The sequence below is a fragment of the Larus michahellis genome, chromosome 17 (assembly GCF_964199755.1).
Source record: "Larus michahellis chromosome 17, bLarMic1.1, whole genome shotgun sequence".
Classification (NCBI taxonomy): domain Eukaryota; kingdom Metazoa; phylum Chordata; class Aves; order Charadriiformes; family Laridae; genus Larus; species Larus michahellis.
The window spans coordinates 1,397,379-1,414,620 of NC_133912.1; the positions used below are offsets into that span (position 1 = coordinate 1,397,379).

Below are 17,242 nucleotides of genomic sequence, written 5' to 3' on the forward strand. Positions count from 1 at the left end.
CCCTTCCTAACCTAGCGAGATGAAAGTTGGGAGATCTGCATCTCCCCAGAGACGGATGCTTAGCTCACGACTAAAGCAAGCTCACCGAGTCACAGAATAATCTTTTTTCGAAGAGACTTTTACGATCATCGAGTCCAACTATTAATCCAACACGGCCAAGTTACCACCAAACCATGTCCCTCAGCACCACATCTACATGACTTAAATCCCTCCAGGGATGGTGACTCCACCGCTTCCCCGGGCAGCCTGTCCCAATGCTTGACAACCCTTCCGGTGAAGAAATTTTTCCTAATACCCATCCTAAACCTCCCCTGGTGCAACTTGAGGCCGTTTCCTCTTGTCCCATCGCCTGTTCCATTCCCCGCCATTGGGCTGGCTAACACGCAGCCCGGCAGACCACCTTCGCTGCCGGTGGGTCAGGACACGCCATCCTCCTCCCGCAAAGGTCTCAAATTGACCGCTAATGACCTTCCAGTCCCTTTCCCAGGGTGTGGATCATCACTCTGCACCTCCCCGGCCAGCCTTAAATTGCGCCCCCCCCGGGAACATCCGCGTAAATACGTGGGAAGCGAAAGATGCGCTACCGACGCGTTGCAGAGCCCTGTTTTCTTACCGATCGGGCTGAAGTCGAATGCGCTGTAACTTTAATTTTCTTAAAAGGAAAACACTCCGCAAACATAAGCTGCTGAACATCTTAGGTAAATGTACCAATTAGCAACTACCATGTATATTCGCATAAACATTAACTACCATCTACTCAACACATTCCATAACCCCACAGATAATAACGATTTCCTTTTGATCCATGAAAACATCTCTCCGCTCAATCAACGCTTCGCAGCGGCTCTGAGCTCTGACGTCCGCCCGTGCGCCCTGGGACTAAATTAGTTTGGAAATCTTTAGCTCTAATTAAATAACATTATTTCTTTTGTCTGGCTCCGGCAACGCATCCTGCCTTCGCAACAGAAGGAGGGAGCCCAGGCGAAGGAGGGGAAGGCGACCCAGCTTGCCGAGGTTGGCGGTGAGTGAGAAAGCTCCCCCTCCGCCCCCCGACAGCCACGTTCCGCTTGCCGACTCGTTTGCAGGCTTCTTGCACGTCTGGGCACACGTCAGAGCTCGGAGCTGCTGCAAAGGGTCGACCGAGCAGAAGGACGGATCGAAAGAAAATCATCGTTACCGGCGGGGTCAGGGAAAGGGAGAAGGCGGCAGTTGCGTAGGTTTGGGGGTAGGGTACGTTGTAGGGTGGCGGAGGGGGAAAAAACAAATTACAAGGGAAATTATTACAAGGCAATGACAAAATTACAAAGGAAATTACAAAGCGGAAGTTAGAACCTGTTTTCGCGGTGCTGCGCAGAGCCCGGTCAGGCGCACCTTCAGGAGAACTAGTTCCCTCACTCACTTTCTCGGCTGCTTAAGACTAATCAGCGTCGACCCGACTAAAAGCACTAAAACTCTTGGTTTGGATCCTTTTTTTTTAACATTTCCCTCCCTCCCCTCCCGAAATTTAACTAAGGAAAAAAAAGAAACCAACCACCAAAAACCCAAATCCAGCCTTCGATTTAAACAAACTTAAATATATAAATAGTTTCACTTTGGGGGGTTGAATAATCAGGACGTATCCGGGAGCAATGCAGCCTGGTTTTTGCCCAAGCTTTTTCAAGAAATACCGTTTTCGTTAACATCTCCGAAGCCGCAGCCGTACCGGGAGGTCTCACTGAGCCAGCCTGCCTTTCCCCAGCTCTCCTGACAAGCACCACCAACCCTTCGCCAACCCTTTAACCTTCGCCAGCGCCACTCTCCCGTCCCCCCACCCGAAAAGGGTCTTTAGAAGATGCTGGGAGCAGTCGCCCGTTTGCGGTCCCACGCGACATCCTCCTGGGTCGCTCACGGGAAATAGTAATTACCGAGAAAGGCACGACGCTAAAAGATGTGCATTAAAATAGATACAGAAGGAAGGTAGGACGGGATGAAGAGCAGCCTTTTCTCAAGCGGTACAGTCCTGGTCCTGCCACAGGCCCGCGCTGCAGCAAGGGCAACGCATATCGCACCGATACTCTTCATCTCCTTGAATTTATGCGCGTGCGCTCTTGAATTGGCACATATATTTGTAGAGCTGAAGTACCAAACATTCTGTGACTCTATTACTCATCCCAGAATTTCTCCGCTCCCTCGCCAGCTTCCTTTCCTGCTGTATTTGGGGCCAAAATGCACCCCCAATCGCTCTCACGATGGATTCATTTCCAGACCTCTTGATTTAGCAACAACACATTTTGTCAGAAAGCCGCTCAGTGCAACCGCCAGAACAAAATAAAAAACCCAAATAACCGCCAATATGACGGAGAGACGGGACTTACCGAGGACAGTCAGCCGGGCAGGTCTGGATCGGATGGCCGCTTGAATGGCCTGACATTCGTAGACGGCGTCATCTTGGAGATCAGCTCTCAGGATTTTCAAGTGATGCTCTCCGGACAGATGGTCTCCTACGACCAGATAGCGCGGATAACCTGCAGAACGCAAAGCACGAGTCAGGAGGCAGCCGGACCGAGGAGCCCAAGGATGAAGAGCACCCAGCGCGGGCCCAGAGCCCCAGCTGCCCCACAGCAAACGCCCAGCAGCCGAGTCAGCTTCTCCCCCTCCTTGGCAGCCAGCACAAGGAGAGAGAGAGAGAGAGAGGCCTTCCAAATTTGGGCAGGACACTACAGATTTTGCCCGAAAAGTTCAAAACAGAAGTGCTGATGAAGGAGCATTAAGTGAAATCCCTGGGAAAGGGGATGAGCCCTTCCACCAGGAAACCCACCACCTTCTGAGGCCCGGCACGGGATTTCCTGAGCTCCTCAAGCCAGCCGTGCACGCGCGTGGGGTGAAACCCTGGCACACGTCCACCACTAAGGCTGCGTAAAGGTTGGGCGGGGGCCTGCGGGGGTACCGAGAGCCCTGAGCAGCCTGCCCTGCCTTTGGAGACATCCGAAGCGCCACGGAAGGAAGGCTGCCGTCACCCCATCCTGCCCTGCTCTCGTGATTAACGCGCTGTGTAACGCAGGCAGCCTGGCACGCTCTCGTGTTTCTGTTGTTTCGCAAGCCATCGACAGCAGGATTTGCTCTCCTGAACCGCGAGAAAGACAAATGATGGGTTTGTTTCTATTTAGCTAATTAGACGACTGGCTGAGCTGGTATCATGCGAGCTGGCAGCTCCTCTCGCTTAAAGCAGCCCCGGCTCCGTTAATTGTGGAAGTCATTCAGATCCGCCACGTACTTCAGTGGAGCCGTTGTTGCCCGCTCGTGTTGCAAGGTCTTGTATAGGGAAAGCTCAGCTCTCTAATATATGTAAAAGTTGTGGCGCGGCGCTTTGAAAAACAGTCGAAGAGGGGACGGCTCACTCGGACAAGCCTGAGGAACGAGTAATTATATGCATTAAAACAGAGAGGAAAAGAGAAAGCGGGCATCGCGCTTTGGAGGTGCGGGGTCCCCGGAGACCAAGAGCCGCGAATCCTCCCCTGGTTTCTGAATTTTTGGAATGCTGCTGGCGGATTTGGAGGAAACCCCTCTCGGGTGCCCCCGGGCCCTGCAGAAGTCGAGCGGTGGCAGCGTCACACGTGTACAACCCCCGCTGTGCTCGGGGTCGGGGGGGGACAAGGCTGCAGCTCCTGGAAGGGCTCGGCGCCCTCCCGGCTTTCCAGCTTTCAAGCAAACGCCTTCCCTTCATGGCGTGAAATATTTCACTAAAAAAATGAGTGTTTTCCAGCAAAATATATAGAATAAACTGTGTAAGGTCTCCACTATTGTTCCAGAGTCTTCGCCAGTTGCAATAAACCCTCAATCACGATGCGCGCGTGGGATTAAGTGATGAGAAGTCCGGGGAATTTTATTACCAAACTATAATTTACCAAAAGTACAGCTTAAGGAAGCCACAAGTACTTGAGGGCTCTGCTGGATTGCAATAAACGCATTTATCCGATGCAAACAGAGACTTTCTTTTTTTTTTTTTGAGAATTGTCAAAACAGGCACTTTCAACGTTTACAAAACATTTTGGAAACCTGACGTTTGTTTCCAAGAGTCAACCCAAACCAAAGCAAGGCTTTCCAGAGGGTCAGGTCACACCGGTTGGGAACCCAAGCGTTTTGTCTCAAGTCAAGAGTGAAAAAAGTTTGTTTGTTTGTTTCTTTTTTCCAAGTTTCAACGCTTATGTTTGGCTGGAAGGGTTTGTAGTCGCGATGAAAACGCTCGTTATTCCCCAAATAAATATTGGGGCTGCGCCTGCCCTTCCTTGGTAGAGGCAGGGGTAATATCAGGACTTACTGGAGAGATCCCGTCCGACTCCGAGGGCCAGCCCGTCTTTAATCCACAGCACGATGCCATTATACTCGGGGATGGCGCACAGCAGCGTCACGGGCTGCCCGGCGATCACCACCTGGTCCTGGGGCTGCTGCGTGAAGGAGGAGGCTTGACCTGGAGAGGGGAAGAAGAGAGAAAAAGAGGAGAGGGTCAGACCGTCCCTGCTATTTCCTTTAGCTATTTTATTCCGGTTTGTGGTGCTCACGTTGCAGCCATGGGGACTGATGTATAGAAAACCAGCCGGCTTTCAGGAAGCAGCTATATCGTATATGACACCTGATACAAGAGGACGTTGGTCCTCTGCTTCTGAGTGAGTCTCATGTGCTAAATCGGTTGAGAACCTGCTGCACGACACACAGAACCAACCGCCTGCTGCTCTTCCCCCGGTCGAACCTACTTGCGTTTGCTGGGAGCTCGACACGCGTCTGGGCACGGAAGGAAGCACCAGCCCCGGTTCAGCACCGCCTTTGGCCAAAGTAGCCTCATCAAACTCACAAACCACCCGACCCTAACGAGCCGAGCTCTTCAGCGCGACGCCCACCACCTTGGTTGACGCGGGTGGACCGAGCGCGGTGGGTTGTCACCTCTCTCCTCACCCTTCCCCACCCTGAATGCTGCAATATCAACTCAAAGCCCTCGGGTCACCTCCTGCCACGGCGAGATGTCTCACACCTCAGGCGCGAGGTGAAAACGTCTCATTTTCACCAAGAAGCGCTCCAACGCGGCCTAACCTCTTTCGCATCAGACTTTGCTCGGCGCTGGCATTATGTTTTATTTTCACTCTTCGAAACACGCCATCGTCCTTTGGCTTTGCCAAAATTGAAAAACGTTCCAAGTGTTCGTTCCTCCCGGTTGTTTCCTCTCTAAAATGAGCGCTCCGGTTTTCAATCGGGCAAGGTGGGATGCCGGGATGGCCACGCAGCCCATCCCGCTGGTTCAACGGAGACGGGGGCACAGGGCAGCACGGGGCCCAGATCGCTCCCTTCCTCCGTGTAAAGAAAAAGAGCAAAAGCAAGAACAAACGCTAACGAAGCGCCCCTAAACCAAAGAAACCTCGGGATGTCTTAGAGAGATGGCTCGTTGTGCTACGAGCCAGCACGTGGAGGTAGTGCCAACGGCCTAACGGTGGAAGGTCCTACATGATCTGCTGACATCTGGGCACCTTGCGAGTGCGGTCCTTTGCGTGAATTATTTGCGGAGCGTCCGAAGAGCGGCTTCACCAGCACTTAAAGTCTTGCTCTTACTCCAGGTACAGGAGAGAGAGAAGCGGGGAGAAAGGCCGAACGACTGGATTGCGACTCGCTATCTTCCCCGAGGGGGTTTGAAAGATCAGGAGCCTCGCTGTGCGTGCGTTATCGCCCTCCGACAGGCACGGAATGAAAAGCCCCCACCCCGCAGCTGAATGTCAGTTCAATACACAGAAGCGCACGGGGCTGAAGAAAAAGTTTCTCTTTAAAATCAATTTGTTAAACCCGGACAGTCTCCACGTGAACCACCCTAAATCAATTCAAGCCTAATTTACATTAACTCAATTTAATCATTGACTGATGATTAATCCCAAGCCAAGGTTAAGTGTGACACAAGTTCTCGCAACTAAACTTGTTTCCAAATGAGTTGTTGGCCCTTGCCTACGGGGCAAAGCTACAAAGCTCCATCATTTTCCAACTCGTGCAGCTAAACCAACGCGAGCCCCCGCATGAATGCTTATATTTCAATTTAATTTAGTGCGGCTTAACTTAAACTTGCTCTTAGCTAGCGAAAGATGCAGGCGGAAGAGCGGAGCCATCCTTTCTAGATTTCTACTGCTTTCCACACGTCAGGTTAAAAAGCCCCGCTCGCTCATGACGAATAGGAACGCCGAGGAGCTTTTTATTTCGGGCTGCTCAGCTCTAGGCTTGGGCACGCTCCTTCAACGATGCATCCCCAGCGCGGTCGCCGACGCGGGGCTGCCTGCACGCTCCCTCCATCTCCCGTCCCCACCGCGTCCCACCTGAGCCGAGCACCCCCCGGCCCCTGCCGGAGCCCCGGCGGCGGTACTGCTGGTGAAGTCACACCATTCGCAGCCGTGCAAGGGAGGAAAAGCCCAGCCTGCACGGGAAATTTTGCCCTGCCACTGGTTTTTGGGGAGCACAACTCCGGGAGGAGCCGGGGGCAGGACTACGCTGCGGGTTCCGATGAGTAGGGCTGGCCTGCGAGAGCAGGGAAACGACGGACTCGCGGTCCCAGTCTCATGTCACCAAGGGATTCGGACCACGCTGCGGTGACGGGTGACGCTTTTTCTTGTTAGAGAGGTAAATTAGCAAGTGCCGGCTGCCGGCTTAGCCCCGATATGGTGAGACCCCACCTGGAGCACTGCCTCCAGCTCTGGAGTCCTCAGCACAAGAAGGACACGGAGCTGTTGGAATGGGTCCAGCAGAGGCCCCGGAGATGCTGGGAGGGCTGGAGCCCCTCCGCTGGGAGGACAGGCTGAGAGAGCTGGGGGGGTTCAGCCTGGAGAAGAGAAGGCTCCGGGGAGACCTTCCAGCCCCTTCCAGTCCCTGAAGGGGCTCCAGGAAAGCTGGGGAGGGACTCTGGATCGGGGAGGGGAGCCATGGGACGAGGGGGAAGGGTTTTACACTAGAGGAAGGGAGATTTAGATGGGATATTGGGAAGAAATTGTTTGCTGTGAGGGCTGTGAGCCCCTGGCCCAGGTTGCCCAGAGAAGCTGTGGCTGCCCCATCCCTGGAGGGGTTCAAGGCCAGGTTGGACGGGGCTTGGAGCAACCTGGGCTGGTGGGAGGTGTCCCTGCCCAGGGCAGGGGGGTGGAACGAGATGATCTTTAAGGTCGCTTCCAACCCGAACCAGTCTATGATTTGCAAGGAAATCAGATTTTCATCGCAGGTGTTCCACAAGGCCATGGTGGTGGCTCTCGGTGCGGTGCCGCGCGCACAACAGGACAGGTTTATGCCAGAGGAGATTCCAGCTCTTTCTGCTGGGAGAGACTTGCTGGAAGTCACGGGGGGCTCCGATACCAGCAGAAACCCTTGCTACGCTGAAGTAAGATTTAGAAATCTGGTTTCAATGGGAATATTAATCAGCTTTGTATTTTATTCGGACTCATAAAGGACAAGCACTGCTGGGTACTGGGGAAACGTGGGGATGGGAGAGAAAATTAGGAAAGGAAGCAGGAAAAAAGTGAGCATTTTGCCTTGCTGTTATTTTTTTTTTTAATGTGTATATATTTTCCAGCCGCTAACTACGTTTTCACGGCTCACTCTGTAATCTTGACAATTCTCAAGGCAAGCCGGGCAGGCGGGGACAGCGCTGGAACGCAGCAATAACCCAAAAAGATTGTTTTATCGGCGAGAATTATCGGGTTGTCAGCTGGGAGCTGCGAGAGTCGTAATGAGAAAGCAGAAGCACAAAGTGGTGTCCGTGCCCTCCGAAAATGTCCATTAAGCAGAGGCTTCATTTGGTAATTGCTGTCGGAAATGAAGCTCTTTTTAGGCTTTTTTTTTTTTTGTCTTGATTTGTTTTAGAGAGCAGCTGATGGTCATGGAAAATCAGAGCAGAAACATGGCATATGTCTCCTGTCTTTTCCCTCTCTCTGTTCGTTCAGTGTGAAAAATTGTCACTTGAAACCATTTTTTTTTTTTCATCCGAGGCTCCATCTCAGCTACAAACGGCTCCGACGCCGTCGCAGGAGAGGAGAGATGGGGGTAAGGACCTTAAGAGCATTACCTGGGCCAGTCCCTGCTCCACGGCAGGATCACCTCTCCCTAAATCGCAGATGAAAAAGAAGCCAAAAAAAAAAAAACAAACCAAAAAAAGGTACTGAAAGCAGAGCTCAACTAGGTTTCAAATCGGCTTAAAGTCTGATTACTGGGTTTAACCGGGTTTGGAAGATCAGAGGCCCGTCCACGTTACGGCTTTCAGCTGTCTTATGTCTTAACGTCAACGGAACAAGTAATTTGCAGAAAAGTTTTAAGAGAGATAAGATACTTGACAGAAAATAACTGAAAATGGGGAGACTGGGAGAAGGTGATTTACAAATGCAGGTTGAGCAGTTTCAGCTACAAGAAAATGGGCTGAAACACATCAGTTGGGGATTTTTCCCATGAACGTTTACAACATTATGACAAAACGGTGCTTTGGCTTCAGAGCAGGGTGGTTTGACTCCCAAGGACAAAACAAAACAAGGACTTCAACGACCACGCAAGATGCTGCCGGTCAACCAGAAGTTTCCCATTCTCTCTCCTTCCACCAATAGGGCATTAGCCAAAAAAATTGTGGTTTTAACTATAACCTGGCTTCCCAAATGCAAATCCTCGCGGAGTTCAGACCACAGGAGCCCGACCAAGAGTCCAGGAAAGGTACCCACAGCAGCCATCTGCCATCCACCACCTCCCTCTCACCTCCTACAGCACCTTCCTGCCACCCAAAGGGAACCCGGGTTCTGGTTTTGGGAAGCGCTCCTCTGCCCTGGGGCAGCACACGCAAACACCGGGGAGGCGAAGCAACGCGTACAAGTCTCCCCACCCAAGTCCACTCCTCTTCCACACCCCGTTTTTCCTCTTTTCAAGCGTAAAGACTTGGCACGCTTTCCGAGCAGGGTGGTTTGACTCCCAAGGACAAAACAAAACAAGGACTTCAACGACCACGCAAGATGCTGCCGGCCAACCAGAAGTTTCCCATTCTCTCCCCTTCCACCAATAGGGCATTAGCCAAAAAAATTGTGGTTTTAACTATAACCTGGCTTCCCAAAGGCAAATCCTCGCGGAGTTCAGACCACACAAGCCCAACCAAGAGCCTAGGCTAGGGACCCACACTAGGTACCACCTCCCTCTCACGTCCTACAGCACCTTCCTGCCACCCAAAGGGAACCTGGGTTCTGGTTTTGGGAAACGTTCCTCTGCCCTGTGGCAGGAACCGCAAACACCGGGGAGACACAGCAACGCATACAAGTCCCCCCACCCAAGTCCACTCCTCTTCCACACCCCGTTTCTTCCTCTTTTCGAAGAGAGAACCCAATTGACGCTTGGCTTCCTACAAGCGTCGCTGGGAGACGCTCGGCACCGGCTGTCCCCCCAGGAGCATCCGCGTGAGCATCTTCTGCTAGTCACCCGGCAGAGAGGTAGACGCACCAAGCAGAAGCAAACATTAGGACTCTGAATTCATTGTTGAGTTTTTTTTAAAGGGAAAAAAAAAGCGCAAGTGGATATGTAAATGAGATGCTAACCATGCCTCTTGGCCATGTGCCAGCGCAATGGCAGAGTCCTGCCCGCGCTCTCAAGCTGCCCTTCTGCTGAACGCGGGTTGTCAGCCGCGGGTCGACCCGCTATTGTAGACGGGGGCTTTGGTGTCAGAGAAAGGCACGCGAGGCTCTTGATCCCAGAGCCTCGTCTTCTCCTGGTTGCTGGCTTTGCTTCGCTCCCCGAGGAGCTATTTACACTGCCAGACGGCTGCGTGACCCGTTTTCTGGCCCTGCGATCTCCTGTCTTCTCGGAGGAAGTCTCTCTAAAACAAAAGCGGGGGCCACATCGCGCCGCTATTGAAATCCCAAACGGCAGGAGCAAAATGGGAGAATAAAGGACCCGCCGTGAACAGCGAGCAGGCAATAACGCTAACCCTGCTTTCAAAAAATCACAGGCAGGATCCTTATGAAGTCACAAGCATGTCATAAAAGCGTAAGAAAAAAAAGAAGAAGAAAAGAGAGAACCACTTTAGAACTCTCTATATTTCCTTAATGGATTTTGCACCTGTGGCTCCTGTTTTTCAGTGTTGCTCTGTAACGTTGCCTTGTTCTTTCAAACAAAGGCTATGTTTGTGACTTCCAAGGGAAATCACGCCGCCAGCGCTGTAGCATTCCTTTTCAGAGAAGTCCCAGCACTCACGCATGGCGAGAAGGACCCAAAATCCCATTTTCCAACCCAGAAAACGGAGGGAGGCACCTACACGACGATGTTGCCGAGGTCAGGCAGGGCGCCTGCGACGCGGCAAGACCTTGGAAGCTCCCTTCCATCGCCAAAGCCCCAGTCGGCGACCGGCTTTCAAAGCTCTCTGAAGACCGAAATGTGTTTGCATGAGTTCTTGCCTGAATTGTTTCAGCTTTGCGGCCTCCTGCGTAAAAACCAGCCTGCCTGCAGACAACTTGCTGCAAGAAGAGAAGAGGCAACCGGGAGCAGCAGATAGTTAAATTTTCATTACCCAAGAGAAGAGAGTATTGCAGTAAGAAGCAAGGGACTTAGAGAGGGAACAATGACTCATTAGAAATGGAGACACTGTGCCTCCTTTTATGTAAGGGGAGCTTTGAATTTCCATTGTGTTCTGAAAAGAATTAGTCCTTTTTGTTGCGGAGAGGATAGAAGCGGCGAAGGAGGACTATGAAGCTCCTCGTAAAAATATTACTGTTTAGAAATGAAAGGCCCGGTGATTAAGAGTGGTGGGACGTTTTCCTTGTCGCTGAATGCGGAGAGCTAATCCTTCCCTCAACTCAGAGCCGGCATGACATAGAATGGTTTGGGTTGGAAGGGACCTTAAAGCCCACTCAGTGCCACCCCCTGCGCTGGGCAGGGACACCTCCCACCAGCCCAGGTTGCTCCAAGCCCTGTCCAACCTGGCCTTGAACCCCTCCAGGGATGGGGCAGCCACAGCTTCTCTGGGCACCCTGGGCCAGGGGCTCACCACCCTCACAGCAAAGAATTTCTTCCCCACATCTCATCTCAGTCTCCCCTCTTCCAGTTTGAAGCCATCACCCCTCATCCTATCGCTCTACTCCCTGCTCCAGAGTCCCTCCCCAGCTTTCCTGGAGCCCCTTGAGGGACTGGAAGGGGCTGGAAGGTCTCCCCGGAGCCTTCTCTTCTCCAGGCTGAACCCCCCCAGCTCTCTCAGCCTGTCCCCACAGCAGAGGGGCTCCAGCCCTCCCAGCATCTCCGGGGCCTCCTCTGGCCCTGCTCCAACAGGTCCATGTCCCTTCTGATGTTGGGGACCCCAGAGCTGGAGGCAGGACTCCAGGTGGGGGTCTCCCCGGAGCGGAGCAGAGGGGCAGAATCACTTCCCTCGCCCTCCCGGCCTCCACATGTTGTAGGAGGATGCTCAAGGGGCTGCAGTGTGATAACCTCAGTCTACGGATCGTCCTAGAAGGGTCCCTCCTCAGACCAAGAAGATGGTACCACCAAGCGTCCTGATGTGAAGTCCAGCTCTGGGTTGGTTTCTCATTAGGTGACGCCTGGAAATGGAGCCATCTCTTGACCGTGAAGAGGACCAGGGAGGGAGGGTAGAGATGGCTGCGTGCCCACACTTTCCCGACGGATGAGGGCTTGTCTCAGCGCCACCCTGCGCAGCTTCTGCTATCGATCCCGTGACAAATGGGCTGGTTCCCAGCCCTCATTCAAATGGGTCCTCTTCCCCGAGCCAAGGACAATGAGCTCCCTGCATAAGGCCCATCGCGCTCGGAAAACGCACGCCCGCATTGATTTTTAGACGACGGGGAAAAGCAAGCAGACAGAAGCGTTACATTATTTACGAAGCTCTCTGGAATTGTCAGTCACGGGGAAGCGCAGCACAAAGAGGGGGAGTGGGGAAGAGCCGGGCGGGTGGCACGGCCACTCACCACCAGCCTGCCGGCCACCCAGTCACCTCCCCGCGGAGAGATGCCACCCAGCCCAGCCTTGAGGTCATGGCCTTCACCCATGGAGCCGAAGGGAAAGGGACAGCCAAGCGTCCCTGGGGCCACAGCAAGGATTTTCCCCGCCAAGGACAAAGGCAAGCTTTTCTTGCACCTTCGGAGGGGCGAAAAACCTGTGGTTCCCCAGGCAGGAGCGGATGAATTGCACCAGCGCTGCTGTCCGGAGTAAGGAGACGTGGAAGGTCGCTTGTTGGCGATGGCCAGAGCCATGCCCAGCACTTTCTTTCGGCTTCATGGAAGAAAAAAGAAAGGTAGCTTGAGTTCATCCCTTGCATAAGCTTTCCATGATTTTATTTTGTTTCCTTTGGCGGGTGCGTGGGGGGGGATTGGAACAAATAAAATCTGTTTGAACAAAAATGTCAGTTTGGCCTTTTTTAGTTTGACTACGTAAGTCCGGCTCACGTGGCTTCTGTACGCTTGATGCTGCTGAATTATTCAATTTGAGAGGGGAGAAAAAAAAAAAAAAAAAAAAAAAAAAGCACGACACCCTTCAGTCAAGGAATGAATCAGCCGCACGGAAAGGCAAGTGGCAGCCTATTTGTCACTGACCAGCTACCTGTGGGCCCTGCCATCAGCTGTGTCCCCTCTCCCGGGGCGCTCGTACCCACAGAGAGCGGGAGACGGGACCTTTTCCCCCCTTGAAGCATCCCAACGAGCCAAGCCTGGCAGTCCCCATCCACCCCAGCCAGCCGCGCAGCTCCGGAGGGGAAGAAGTGGGCTACATTTAGGTGAAACCAAAGCCCAAATGATCCTGGGTGCAGGGAGCACCCCCAAAAAAGCCGTGCCCAGGCCAGCGCCGAATTTAAGCTTGGTCTCTGTGTAACCCTTCGCCTCCCAGCCACGTACCCGCTCCGAGCACGGCCTCAGCTCATCCCAAAGGGACGGCAGGTATTTTCCCAATGCTGTGTGGAAAAGAAACATCAGCATCCCACTGTGTCCACTAAGCGGCTTCAAACGGGAGACAGAGGAATTTTGGATAAGATATTAGACCTTTTAGAAATCTTTTTTTCTCTATTAGTCACACAGGCAAGAGATCTGAACTATCGAGCGTTCCACTCGCTTTGATACCCACACGAAATCCCAGCGCTGCTTTCAAAGTCACCGTGAGTAGTTTGATCAGCCATGCAGAAAGGGCTTAAATGTCATCGTCTGCTCTGTTATTAGCTACCAATTGGGAAAGGTGTAAGAGTATACTTACTGCGGGATATTTATTAGCATCCTCCTCCCAGCGCCAGCTCCGAGAATTACCTCTTGGGAGATTAAATGCCTGTTCTTGCTAGCTGCGCTGATAGGAAACAAACTAACGTACGGCATCGCGGAATCAAAAATAAGCCGTCCCCAAAAAGCAGCGTTGGAGTGACCTTACGGACTGGATTGCACTGAATATTCAGACTCAACGGATGGCTCCTGGCCGTTCTGCTGCAACAACCTGGCGTGTACCCGCTGCCCAGATAAAGCTGGGCTCGTAGGACGCGGCGTTATCGTCTATCAGACGAGCTGACAGAGCCGGAAAAAAAAATAAAATAACCGGATGAGCTTTGGGGCACGTGGGCCTTTTCCTGGGTTGGAGACAGAAGGAGCAAATGGACTCAGGTGGTGTTTTGCCCCAGGGGCCCACACAGGAGGGTTTGCTCCAGCACAGGAGGGTTTGCTCCTGCGGTGGGCGAAGCAGGCGAGGCTTGGCAGGGGGGCAGCAGCTCGTTGCGTTACTGAAGGTAACGGCAGAGAGAAGAGGTGCGAGCGCTTCCCCGCACCCCGGGCAAGGGCCGGAGCATCATCCCGAAGCCTGGGCTGCTGCAGTCGCCCCGCCATCGGGCTCTGAGCCTCCTGCCCCGAGGTTGCGTGGGGTACGGGGGTGATGCCTGTTCTCGCTACGGAACCCCGGGCACGGCGCCGCTGAGCATCCCTCGCTAGAGACAGGAGACGCTGCGCTCTCGCGAGCGGAGGGGAAGAGATTTCCTCGCATTGATCCACCTGCAGGCCCCGGCTCCCGCTGAAAACTGCCGATGACTCCAAGAAATATTTTCTTATCAGCGCTCCCGAGGAACCCGTCGCAGAATAAGAAATTACCATTTGCTGCGCTGTCGAGGCGGAGATGTCCTGGCACGGCTCCACGGCGGCCAGGCTGACGGGCTCGCGAGGGAGCCGGGAGAAGAAGAAGGGGACGCTTCGGTAGCTCCAGCCGAGCCAGCTTTCTGCGCGGCAGCTACAGACGCTTTCCCGACGCTAACTATTTGCAGCTGACAAACAGGTCGGCGGGTCTTCAGCTGCAGGAGTCTTGCCCAGACACTCCCGGGGGCTAAACCCACCCATTTTAATCCACAAAGGAGGAAAAGGGACGACTTGTAAAAAACCTGAGCTGACGCTCAAACCGGCGGGCAGCAGTCTCTCCCCCAGAAAGTCTCCCGGATAAAATCCTCAAGGACTTTTATCCCCTGTGACCTTCTGAAGTCTCTCAGGTGATCCCCCCACAGCCCCGGATTCACTCAATCCAGGTGCGTCCCTTTAGCCCACCCTTTGTTCCCAGATCAGGGCCGCTCTTTTGAAACACAGTCCTATAAATCTCAGCTCATCTTGGACTTAGAGGGCACACAGGACGCTCGTCCGTAGGAAGGAAAACGAGAAGGATGAATAGTCCATTTCACAAACGATTTGGAGATTTCCAAGTCTGGCTCCGCTCCCAGGGAGAGCAGCGACTGGAAGTTGTGCAGCCTACAGGGCGGAAAATTAGACCAACGAGCTCGCCCTGGGTCGCACCATGTTTCACTTCCAGCCTCATTTTTCAAAATCTGTTATGGCACGCGTTGAGTCACAAAGAGGAATCAAGACGAAGGTTCATTTCAGAACAGAAGATGCAAATGTTTAATACTGAAACTACTGAAAGGTTCTGCTCCCGCCTTTCGCCTTCTAGCCCAACTCCCAGGGAAAATCTCATGGCGCAACAAGCTTTTATTTTGGCCCCTTTGCCTTCCACTAGCTTAAACACGGCTCTACCCAAGCTTATCGGAAAATAACCCAAGCTTTAACGCAGATACACGCGCTCACATCCTTCTCAAAATAATCTGGAGTTTAAATAGTCTCGCTACAGGGTGGTGAGACATTATGCCCACCGCGTAGATTGGAGAATTCATGCAAAGAGGGGTTAAAGAAATCTCTCCAGGGGTTTGTTTCCGACTTCGCAGGTGCTTGGATTGCCACCAGGTTGAGATGCCCCTCTCTCCGGCTACCTTGCCCCCATCCGCGATGCCTGGGCGGCGTACCGAGCCCCACGTATCGAGGCAGGACAACGCGAGAACAAGTCTTACTATCGCCCTGAAAGCCTTGAGAGCGTCTCCACGAAACGCTGTCTCCATGAAAAATCAACGTTTTGCTTCTGGGGTGTCCGCTCCCGGCCAGTTTAGCTGTGTGATATTACAGAGGCGCCGAGGCCTCGCGCCAGCTCCCCGCCGTTCAGCCGAGCCGAGAAGCAGGGCGAGATTGCTTCAGGTCGCGTTGCGTGAATTATCAAGGCTGAAGATGAAGCGGAATGAGAATTAGCAGGTTTCTGCTGTAATTATTGTTTGTTTGGATTTTTCCAAGCAGAAATGATTGTAAATATGTGCACTTTCTCCCTTTTTTTTTTTTCATGCAAGATTCATATTTAGAGTTAAAACAAATTATTCTGAAGAACAGCCTGAAGTTAGGCACGCGCAAAAGAAGTCGCAGGGAGAAGACAGGAGGAGGTAGGAGATGCTAAGAGGAAGGGACAGGGAGCAGATCATGGGTTGGGCAGGAAATATTTCATGCGCCGTCCTCGGTACCCGAGGAAAGCACCTACAAACTCACGTCCTTTTCTATCCATACCCAAAGACCTAATAAAAGCTCCTCTTCCCTGAAAAGCAGCGCCGCTCCGGTATCCATACAGCCACGGAAACGCCTAGAACTGATCCATTGCTCAGCCAGCGCGGAGAAGGACAGTGACCCACATCATCGCGCCTCCCGCTTTTGGACCGACATGTACCCGCTAAAGCCAAGGGCCACGAAAAACGAGAGGAAACCTGAATGCGGTGAATATTTGCAGCCCCGCAACTGCTTTTCTCAGCCCACGCGCGCCCGTGGGAGAAGCCACGGGGCAGCGGCCGTGCCTGGAGGCCACTGACAGCCACAGCCACGTCTCTGCTTCGGCGCCGGAGGAGAAGGGACCGCCTCAGAAGGGGACTCGCGCGTATTTAAACACGAGACCTCGCTGTTTGTTTTGTTGCGGGCTCCTTCTCAACGGCGCCCGCTGCAGAGTCAACGGCGTGCAAAACCACCCCCGTCCAAGAGCAGATTAGCACATTCCAGCCTGCTGAGTTAATTAGCAGGTAATGAGAGATGCTCATCAATAAACTCAGCTGTTGCTGAGCCCCCTCCCGCGTTGAGCCCCCGTGCCTGCAGGATGCTGGAAGCGTCCCATCCCCTGACAAGCTCCGTGGGGCTCACTCCGGAGATGACGTGCGCTCCCCCCGGAGCAGGCAAACCCCCAGCCCTACGGAAAGGCAAAGCTTTGTGAGAGTCCACACAACCAGCACAGCCACAAAACCCCCTTTTCTTTCAGGTTTTTTTTTTTTTTGGGGGGGGGGGGAGATGCTTTTCCATCTGGTTTGCTGGGAGAGGATTCCTTGCCCAGGGTTAACAGCAGGTAGCGTAAAGCTGGGAGTCAAAATGAAAGGAACTTAATTATTATAATATTATACTCTCTTACAGTGGAAATCTCTCCAAGGATTCCCCCCACCCCCTCCTCTTGAAACCGTAGGAGTCCACAGCTGGGGGTAGAAACCTCCCGGGGTGGGGGGGGGGGAAATAAAAATGAAAAAATGCCTCTTTTACAGCTTCAACCACAGCAAACCTCAAACGCAGGTGCCTTTTCAGGCTAAAATCCTGAGGAACGGGGATAGAAAAAGGCCCCAGATGAGTAACAGCTGCGCGTTTAGCCAGTACCGCCTCCGTTCCCGACTTGAGGAAAGGCTTCCTGCCTTCAGCGAGGCAGGGACGTAACCCGGTTAAGGCTTTCGAGAGAGACACATAACCATCGTCATAATTTTTGAGAAGCAACGTGCAACACAGTGCCTTACGGACGCCTATAAATTACTCGGCACCCGGCTGCCAGCTCAGCCTAAGCTCGATATTGCCTGCAGTAATTATTTGGATCAAATGCAGTTTATCTGCTTCATATTTGTGTTTCTGCGCTCTCTGGTAACTTATAAATGTCATCGCAGTGTTTA

General features: G+C 53.0%; 1 protein-coding gene across 9 annotated transcripts in view; it reads right to left on the reverse strand.

Annotated features, from left to right (window-relative positions):
• Positions 1-17,242, reverse strand: part of KIRREL3 (kirre like nephrin family adhesion molecule 3) — a 357,155-nt gene that overhangs the window by 103,325 nt on the left and 236,588 nt on the right. For all 9 annotated transcript variants that reach the window (XM_074560973.1, XM_074560972.1, XM_074560971.1 and 6 more), the window contains 2 exons: positions 4,298-4,447; positions 2,355-2,504 (listed from right to left, as the gene is read on the reverse strand). In XM_074560973.1, coding sequence (XP_074417074.1) covers positions 2,355-2,504; positions 4,298-4,447 — 300 coding nt within the window. The remainder of the gene's footprint in view (positions 1-2,354; positions 2,505-4,297; positions 4,448-17,242) is intronic.